Source organism: Acanthaster planci, unplaced genomic scaffold (genome assembly GCF_054643075.1).
Source record: "Acanthaster planci isolate LZ-2023a unplaced genomic scaffold, COTS_SCS Contig171, whole genome shotgun sequence".
NCBI classification, from domain to species: Eukaryota; Metazoa; Echinodermata; class Asteroidea; order Valvatida; family Acanthasteridae; genus Acanthaster; species Acanthaster planci.
In genome coordinates this window covers 2924-12957 of record NW_028257792.1, presented here as the reverse complement: position 1 = coordinate 12957, position 10034 = coordinate 2924, and the positions used below count along the sequence as shown (strand labels likewise).

The window sequence follows — 10034 nt, the reverse complement described above, 5'->3', positions numbered from 1 at the left end:
TTAGAACATCAGACCAAGGTCGGGTTGGTTCCGTTACCTGATCAGTCATGAGAGGTTTTGGCTTGATCAAATCGCACTGTGTAATGTTATCCCACTTCTCTGGTGCAGGCATGGTCTTAGGGCCTTTGAGTTTGATGACGCTTACTCGAAGGGAGCTTGTGTTGTGGGGACTTGCTGAACAACTTCCTTTGGTTGGAATCGTCGCATGTGCTTCTTGTATTCCTCAATGGCCTCGTCTTCTATCTCTTCCTTGAGCTCCCGCCACGGAAGATCAGGTTGAACTCCCACGGTTTATTACTGTCGGTTTCTGAGCCTCGGGACCCTTCTTAAGCTTGATCACACTGACGGCTTGCACTGGTTCTGACACTTCTTGAAAAACCGCGGGGGCGATTTAACAGGCTCAATGTTCTCTTGAACTCTCCTGAGAGCTTCCTCCTCTATTTCTTCTCTGATTTCCCTCGAATGTCTTGACTGGTCCGGTACTTTTCTCGTACATGTGTGGCCCAGATATCTGAGTGACAGAATCTCGCACCAGCTTCTCTTGTGCGGGTTCTTTCTTGAGCTTGATTACACTGACAGAGCGAAACTGGCTCGTGCAAATCCTGTTGTTCAGCTGGTCGGTCCAGTTGTTTCAGAGTTCTCTTGAATTTCTGAACAGCCTCTTCTTTCTACTTCTTCAACGAGTTCTTGGGAAGCTCCATGCAGGCCCCCGTGCTCTTCTCGTAGGTAATGTGGGCCTGAAATCTGGGTGAAACTGTCCCTGATGATTCTTTTCTGGGGGCTGCTTTCAACTGGATAATTCCAAGTTTCTGGACAGACTTGGAAACCTCGAAGTTATCTTTTGGAGTAGGGGCTGACATTCGCTTGTACCGACTTTCAATCTGGTCTTCCACTTCGTGGATCAAGTGAGACCAAGTGAAGGTTGGCATTGTTTCCTCATCTCTCATCTCGGCACTACTCTGAGTTGAGCGATCCATCTGACTAAATGGGACTTGATGTTGTACTTGTTCTTCCTCGCGCTTCAGTTTGATAATGCTGATTGTGCGAGGTAGAGCATCAGTTTCATCAGTTGATTGGTCATGCTGCTGTTTCCCTACTGGTCCTTTCGCAGGATTTCACTCTCAACCATACTGTGCATCTCACGTAGCAACTGGGCCATGTATTAGCAGGTTGAGTTCCTCTATCCTACTACTGGACACAGGGATCCTTGTGGTGGGCTCCCGCCTTGAATTTGGCTTCAATAATTTGATGATCCCGATAGTTGGCATGTCAGAAACAGGGGTATCTCTGGGGGTTGCTACTTGCTGAGTTGTTTCTTCTGTAGTTTCAAAGTACTCTTCCGTTCTTGAACCTGTCATTGGTCTGACATCACTAACTGTTGATCTGGGACGCACCAACCTCACAACTCCAATAGTTGGTATGTTATCAGTGTCCTGATCGAATCGACTTTGAGACTGCCGAGATGAAGCTCTTTCGTGGACACTTTCTTGAAGGATCTGCTGAGCCAAGCGCACAATAGGAACCTCATGCTGTGTCCACTTGTCAGTCTTCTGTCCTCTTGGTCTGTCTTCTGGTGCCGAGTCTTCGCCACTTGCAATCTCACTTTCCACGCCCTGATGATTCTGAGGCAGTGTCTTGACGAACAAGCCGAATAACTCCGATCGTGGGGGACTTCTTTAAAAGGATGCCTGTCGCCCTCTGGGATATGTGCCTGCTCACTTCTAGCTGGGGCTGATCGTGCGCGGCGAGGTCTTGGGGAGCTACGATCAGTTGACCGGCTTGTTGAGCGGTAGGTGACATCTTCGAGAGAAGCCGAGGTGAGATCCTCTTCACTGAAAGTTATGGTTGAAGACTCAGTTTGGTCCTCCCTGATTCTTACATGCTTAGATGACTTGGGATGCATCAATCGGATAACACCTGTAAACCAATTCATAAAAAACATACCTTCAATATCACGCTAATGCTTAGTAGTGTATTTTCTCACTTATAACGTCTTATAATCATGTGCGCATTATTAAATATTTTGTGCAATTAATCAGGTTGTTGAAATAGAAAAGTTTGAGTTCACGTTCAAATATTTACAATAGAACGGCAAACGGACCATTTTCCTGACTTTTGAAATACGTAATTGCTACAAAACAAGGTTGTTAAAATCAACGAAATCGGATTGTGTTTTTGATTTAAATCATTTTTAAAAATTTACATCAATTTTTAATTGTATCTTCGTACGAGTGTCAAAAATGTTTGGTCTTCAATTTAAATGCACAATTTCAAATCTCGTCTCATCATGGACCACTGACGTGAGAAAAAGACCCAATATGGAACCTTTTTTTCATTTTTTTTTCGCAAAGAGCTTCTTTTTAGTTGTATGACCCTCTGTTGTCTATTCCCTAAAGGTCTTTCCCACAAGTCTTGCACATTGCCTAACATCCATTTGCCCTGGCACATTTATTTTCATCCCAAAGTGTCACCAAATCGAATTTCTTTTTCGGGGACACTTCTTTTACAAATTTAAGGCAAACTCTTACTGTACACACCTGTGTGCACCGGCTTTTTCAGCCACCGTTTTGAAGACCATTAACAACATACAAACTATGACAGCCCTTGGAGATACTGAAATGTCCACTCTGATGCATGTCAAAATACACTGTTATCTCATAGGCCTTATTCTTAAATTAGCCATTTTAATCGAAATTGGGGCGATCCCTGTCTAAATTTTCCAACTTTGATTAGTATCCTTGTGCTCCAATGGGTAATTGAAAAAGTCGTGTCACCTTTATATACCAAATAAAATATAAAGTAAGACAAGAAGACAAGAACTTCATGAAATGAGCCTGGTATAATACTTTCAAACTCACCGATAGTAGGAATATCATCCACGGTGTTCATCTCGAGGTTGTAAGATGTTCTATCTTTCAAGATACTCGTCCTCTCCTGAGTCACTCCTGGTTGAGAAATGCCTGGCCTGTCACCTTTAGGGCTCATTCCACACTGCAATCCAGCGTCTGCAACCTCGATGTATGTCTCGCGACGATGCCTGATGTAAGAATCTTGCGAGAATCCTCCTGGAGCATGAGTCTGAATTGTGATCGGTTGTCCGGTGGAATTAACTGGATACAGTCGTACTGTGTTTGGACTGTCAGGATCCCTTGTGGGCATGACTCGGTATTCTTGTCCCTCACTACTGCCATCTGTATCAGAGTCAGGTTTGACAAGCTTGATGTAACCAATGACTGGTGTCTTGTCGTCTTGATCTTCTGTCGGCCCTTCTTCATGGAGGATTTGTTCGCGGGCATGGGCTGCAGCAGCTGCACGCATGGCAATCAGTTTGGCTTTGTTGAGTCCGGTGCTATAACGGTACCTGCTGTTGAAGAGTTCAGTCGGAGTTTCTTCTTCTGAAGAGCCATGGTCTAGAGGGATACCACCGACGGTTGCTCGGAATGTTCCGTGACCGATTTTGCCAGGTTCTGAGTGCTTCTGCATGTTCTGGAAATGCTGCTGTCCCTCGATGCTGTCTCCGTAGTCATAAAGGTCATCATCACTGCTGTCTGAGCGAGATGTGGAGGGTGTGGCACGAAGGATGAAGTTGCCCGAGGGATCATAACTGGTTCCTGGGGAGTCACTGTGGATTTCTGCTTCAGTGTATTGTTGCCGTTTGGTTGAGGTTGGTTTGCCGATTGTAAAATTGTCATCGATACTGATTCGTGTTTCAGGCTTGGCTTCCTCCTCATCCATATCCAAAACCACCTCATCAGGGGCTCGCAGCTTTCGCCAGGTCACCCTATCTCCTTTAATCTCCATCTCATCTCCAGGGTCTGTTGTTACAGTAGCAACCTCACGCCGTACTTTGCCCCCAAAACCAGTTGTATAGGTGTAGGTTGTTACTTCCCCATCGTCCTCGTGGATGTCGATGCTCTTCCGACCAAAGCCATCCCTGTACTTTGACGATGTAAAGTTCACGTGGCCAACTCCCTGCGGAGTTTGCAGGATTGGATATTCATCAGCATCCATATACAGGGACTCGAGGCTGTTTGTGTTGCCCTTGCCACTGAGGATGTTTGGAACACGAGACCCCCATCCAGCATTATAGGTGAACATGCTGTCCACGCCATAGTCTGGCTCGTAGTCATGGTAACCGTTCATGATGGCATTACCAGTGTCCCGATCTTTGGTGATTGGGTTGCGGTAGAGTGCAGGCACATACAGCATGTTGTCTTTAGTTTCGCTGATGCTGAATATAGATGCCCTCTTTTTCTCCTTTGCTTCCCTAAGTGATCGCTCTTGAGCATCGGAATCGCTCTCATAGGCAAGATTCTCCTTCACGACCAGTTCCTCATCGGGTGAGACCATGAAGCGATGGGCAACCTTCTGCGGCTTTTCTCGGTCTCGGCAGTATTTCCGGTAGCATAAGATAGCAAGAGCTTCGATGATTAAAGTCCCCACGAGAACGGCCACGCAGGCACCAATGAGAACTCCAACACTGACTGTGTTTTGGGAGCAATCACAGGGTGGGCACCCGTCTCCTTGCTGTGCCGCTGGTGGTACAACAAGAGCAAGAAGGAGAACCACCACACATACCAGTGGCGTGGCATTGCCGATTGACGTCATCTTGGAAGTCGATTATTACAACCACGTGAAGTTGAAGCGTCACTGGTTTGGAGATGAAGTCATATTACCGTAGCAGATACAAGGAGCAGCTGACAATCTTTTTACCATTGATGGGGATCTGGGAAGCAGAATAAGGAAAACTACATAAATTACATGTACATGCATTGAGAAGTTGACGACATGACAAGCACTGAATCTTGAAGAATAAAAGGACTCCAAAGAAGTACAATTTGTGGTACAATATATAATTTTTACTGAGATTTTGTCCTACAGAAATATACATGTAAACAATAATAGTCAACCAACACATTTGTTCCCCAAAGGTTACACATGTGCACGTTGCGCATTTCAGTTACACAGGCTTTCATAAGTGTTTGCGGAGCCGCATTGTTGGAGAAGTTCTTGATGGTTTAATATGTCAGGTCCACTTTTAGGTTTGCAACACTTAAACTGGCATTCTAGTAGAGGCAGTACAGATGGTGAGTTCTTAATACATGAAAATGATTCCAAAAGGTTTATGTAGCTGAGTACATTAGCTCGAGTACAAACATCCGTCACAGGTCTTTTTAACAAAGTCTTAATCTAGTTCCCTGGTACATTTTTCATTTTGATTTGAAAAAAAAATAATCTCGATGGTTGGCATTATCTAACATTCACCTTGATCTTGACAGTTGGATATAATCTTGTTTAAGTTATTCTTCAAAAATGGATGAATGTATCGACAAACTTTTTGAAGGCGTTTTCCAAGGGTGGTAGCCTTTTCTCATGGGGTAGTGCTTACTTGATTCACTCGTAAACACGTTTGTTGTTTTGATGTTGGAGGCCATTCTTCATTCTTGTCACGTTTTAGGCATACATGGAAGTGCTTTCGAACAGAATTTTTCTCATTCAAATATAAGGCCCAGAGTTTAGCCCGAGGGCGAAAATTTGTTATTGTTGTACTAGTTGTTGGCGAGCTAATTCAACCGAGTGTGGTTTCTCCTGTGAAAGTTTGTTGTGCCTTGGTAGGCTCATAAAGAACGGGCGTGAAACCAAATACACGTCGCCATGAAAAAGAACGATTGAGGTATTGTTAGTGTCTGCTTCAAAACGGTCAGACACTTGTTTGAATTTAAGGAACAAGGGCAGAGTTTAATTTTATCTGCTTCCTGTTCACAAAAGGCTTCTTGCTCTTTGAAAATTCATAGACGGTTTAGATTCATCTCAGCCCAATCTTTGTTGCGGTACTATAAATGCAAGATCGGTATAGCATGGTGTCTAAATGCACCTGTTGAAACAGAATCTTGGCGTACATGTACATGTATCAGGTCATTTATCAGAACTTCTTTCTTTTGTAAGCCCCTATGTATCAACAGGAACGGATCGCTTTAAATTTCAATGTATGACATAATTTTTTTCTATCTTCCACACGATGTATTATGGACTACTCATTTTCAGTCGTTTTATTGAAAATGAAAAGGGGATGCGCTGGAAACCGGACATACTTCTTGTCTTAAGCTTGCATCAAAGAAATTGAAAAAAGTACGAAACTTTACAATAACGGTCCATAGCGACTTCAACATTCCACACAAATCAAGTCCAATGAATGTAAAATGACAAAGTAGCCAATGTGAAATTCACCAAAATTGACCCGCGGACTTGCCCTTCTTAAATGCGGCCACACCTCTTGTGGAAGAATAATTGAATTCTGACGAATCATTTTACAATATCGAATCAGATTGGCACAACACTCAATTGCACAATCCGCTTGGAAAATTTGCGCCCCTGGTGTTCCGCGTTTTCGCTGAGACCTTTAGTAAAGTGACCATAGAGTCGACCTCATTAAATCGCTCAGGCAGCAAATAATTCAAAGGACGGTAGCCATCAACAACAAATGAATTGGCCAAGGGCCGGTTGGGGTTTCCAGTTCTGCGAGAAGAGCAGCTATTAAGTCACGATGCATTAATACCTCAGGTGAGTGGACTACTGGCAAAAGGACCACTGACTAAATACACTTTGGCTAGTGCAACAAATAATTCAACGCTTAGGCAACAAAATTCAAAGCATTGGAGTCACCAACAACAATATCGGTCGAGGGCTGGTTGGAGTTTTATAAGAGCTTATTACACACAGCATATTATACATCTGGTGAACGTGGTGGGGGGGCACTGACCAAATGTACTTTTGGGGTTTCGGTACTTGTCTACCTAACTACATGTGATGCTGGCTTGAATCAATACTTAACGGTAGGGATATACTTTTAGTGAAAGAGAAAGGTTAATATGCATTCTTAAAACTATATAAACTTAATCCAAACACAAATCATCTTTTACATATGAAACTTGCCGTAAGGCTCACGTAAGAAACTGTGTTGTATGACCCCGAATTTTCAAGAAAATCTTAACTTTCCGAGGGAAACATGTTGGACTTTGAAAGATCGGCTTTACGTGATATTTAAAGACTCAACATAACACACTGATAATGAAAATAAACTGCTTTGAAACAAACTATAATTTACCAGACGAGTTTTAATATTTCATGAAGATTTTGGTTATGGATCGCTAGTCACGTACATGTACATGTATTTAGTGCATGTTGGAGCCCCTGTCGAATCGTAAACTTTGCTCACTGAAAAAGCAGCGTTTCCACGTACATGTACACTAAAGTTTAAAAGGCTAAAGAGACCTGTACGTTTTCCATATTTTAGTTCGGTACAGCTTTTATGGCAGGTTTTATATTTTTACCTTACGGGGGCCCCAGTGACATGGTAAAGAAGAGGGACAGCTAGTGAATTCTTTTGATCCGCAAACTGTCAAGAGAGTTAACGTTGCGTGAAAGATAAATGCAAGGATTTCTCCAGTTGGAATGCCGATGTCTTTTTGTCATTGAAAAAGGCCAAGGGGCCTGGAACCGTACAGAAGTAAGAAATGTTGACCACTGAAGCGTATTCACCTTTTGGTATTTGAATTCGATCCATAGTTTACAAGTTTATTGTCGCGGAAATGGTGACAGGTTTTATGTATGTTTGCACCTCACCACAATGGGTGATGGGGCTAACTTGACAAGAGGCCAATTGGAGATGGGGCCGAGGCCTGTGGTCTTCTAATGGCGCTGAGGATCTAGTGCCGGAAACGTGAATAGTTTGTCATTTAATTCCACAATCAAAATTGGAAGTTGCGTTATCTCTTATGGGAGTGCCAAGCACATGTGAAAACCATCACTTCTTTATTCCAGCGCATATGAATATTGCATTTTGGCTTCATAATTTCAACTGGAACTAGTCAAGAAATAGTTATGGAATAACTCATTGTGAAAAAATATAAAGCTTGTACATGTAGAGAACTTGTACGATTTTAGGTTTGAAACTTTCACAAGGCAAACCAAAATGCTTGTCTACGTGTACACGAGTGACGTTTGGATACATACACCCGTTCGTACCTACTGCAGGTACTGTGATTTTGATGACTGAAATTTACTACTTGATGCTAGCTTAATGGAATTGTTTTTACCGTAACTGACTTCGCTTACATCGTTGGGGCAGTTGCGTATCCATGTCTTCGGTCGATGGGAAAGGCTGAATGGATTTTTCCCACGTGAGGATTTTTCATCCTCAAAATAACCTTTAAGCCCTCCCAAAGAAAGATAGTAGTACCGTTTTATGACTGCTGGTGCTTTGAATTAAAATAAAAGTGGCAACATATTTCCATGTGGAAATTTATCCCCCTCCGACTCGATACGCCACTGCCTCGGGCAAAATGAAAGTATCATTATCAAGAATTAAATGCCAATAAGAAATGCACAACACATCGGCCCGTTTATGCCAGGTTCACACAAATCCCGATTTTTACGCCCAATCGTTTAGAATGGCGATTTTTTTTTTTTTTAGTAAAGTGGGAATAGTTCTTATGTGCTTTTAGCAGTTCAGTTAAAGATCGGGAAGTGCCCCAATAATTTTTTCATACTCAAAGTTGTCGTAATGAAATTGGCATAATTCTAAGTCATTCAATATTCTTGACATAATAGCTCCATACTCTAAATCGCAATCGATTGGCTTGATTCGTTCCGAGTCCGATTTCGTTCTTGATTATTTTTGTTTTATTCTTAAGTTTTATAAACAGTGAATTAGGGCTGGTGCCCTTGCATGAATTTCACTTGAAATAGTATCGTCCCTCAGTCAGAGGAGTTAAGTTTTCACTCTAGAATTTAAAGAGTAGACTATTCAAGTCTTGTGAGAGGTTTTGTGAGGGCTAAGATCGGATATGCAACCACACGAAAAAGGGTTCGTGTGCATTTATGTGTGCTATGGTGTGTACCATCCGATACATTGATGACTTAGGTTTTGGGCAAGAAAAGGGCAGGTTGTAAAAGTTCTTCTCATCGGTGCATCTGTGATGCAGTTGCGGATCAAGAGCAACTTTAAATCTGTTAAACATGTATACCTTAGAATAACTAGGGAGAATACATCAAAGAACACACCAATACACTTTCTGGACTCAGTTGTGGCTGTTCGTCATGCATTGTTACTGTTTAATATTTGTCTCTGGCCTAATGAATTTTAGGAGTACGTGATGTGCAACAAGAAATACACCGATAGTGGAAAGCCACGTTTGTCTAGAAACGGAAGCAGATAACAGAAAATCCGTTTAACCTGCTTATCGAAATTTAGAAAGCTGACTAAAAGTCGGAGCCTGGCGTTTCGATCGAAAGAATCTGTTACAAGTTGCCATGACATTTGAGTTCATTTCTGAATGAAATCTCAAAAGGGAAGGATTCTGCTGGGATCGGAGCAGCACGTCGGCAAGCCTTTGTCTATCCCTGTCAACTTCATGATCAGAAAATGAACGTGGATTAAATTACTCGACAACAGTTATCATAGAGCCTAACAACCACAATATCGGAAACTGTGGTGCATTTGAAAAGCTGTGGGGATGGATTATATCGCTTATAAGTTCCGGGCGTAACAAGCAACATGATAACTTACCGGAACAGCAACTAGTGTCCGCTAGAGAAACAACTAATCTGGAAGTATATTATCCGTAAAGGTTAATAGACACCATATCATCCACGACTTTGCTAATGCTAGGTCGAATTGCCGGATCCATGCAACACTGGCACCAGTAAAGCAAGCAAACATGTCCACGGTCTCTGCTGTGCCGAACCCACCTAACGTTGGAGCTCGAAAGCCTCAGTTCTTTAAAACCGGTATGCACATAATTATAGCTCATACGTTGCACACTAACTACCAACAAGAGACCTCAGCACAAGCAGTTACGGACCAGTGGAGAGGCACAATGGTCCCTTCGATCCGACTACCAATGAATTCTTTCGATTCTTTTCTTTTTCTTCCACAGTAAAATCTCCTGTGAGGTATTTACGTCTGGGTAAATTTACAACAATAATGGAATTTAAATCCGCACTCTATCACCAGCCGTGTACACAGCGTAGGC

At 42.6% G+C, this 10034-nt stretch overlaps 1 protein-coding gene across 1 annotated transcript in view; it reads right to left on the bottom strand.

Annotated features, from left to right (window-relative positions):
- LOC110978357 (uncharacterized) overlaps positions 1-9812 on the bottom strand; it is a 28907-nt gene extending 19095 nt beyond the window's left edge. Inside the window, 16 exon segments of the mRNA XM_022233296.2 lie at positions 2-148; positions 151-285; positions 287-383; positions 385-419; positions 421-459; positions 461-583; positions 585-728; positions 730-768; positions 771-1100; positions 1103-1155; positions 1158-1185; positions 1188-1613; positions 1615-1668; positions 1670-1917; positions 2859-4726; positions 9569-9812. Of these exon segments, the coding sequence (XP_022088988.2) occupies positions 2-148; positions 151-285; positions 287-383; positions 385-419; positions 421-459; positions 461-583; positions 585-728; positions 730-768; positions 771-1100; positions 1103-1155; positions 1158-1185; positions 1188-1613; positions 1615-1668; positions 1670-1917; positions 2859-4608 (3648 nt within the window). The 5' untranslated portion in view covers positions 4609-4726; positions 9569-9812.
- Between the last annotated feature and the right edge of the window lie 222 nt (positions 9813-10034).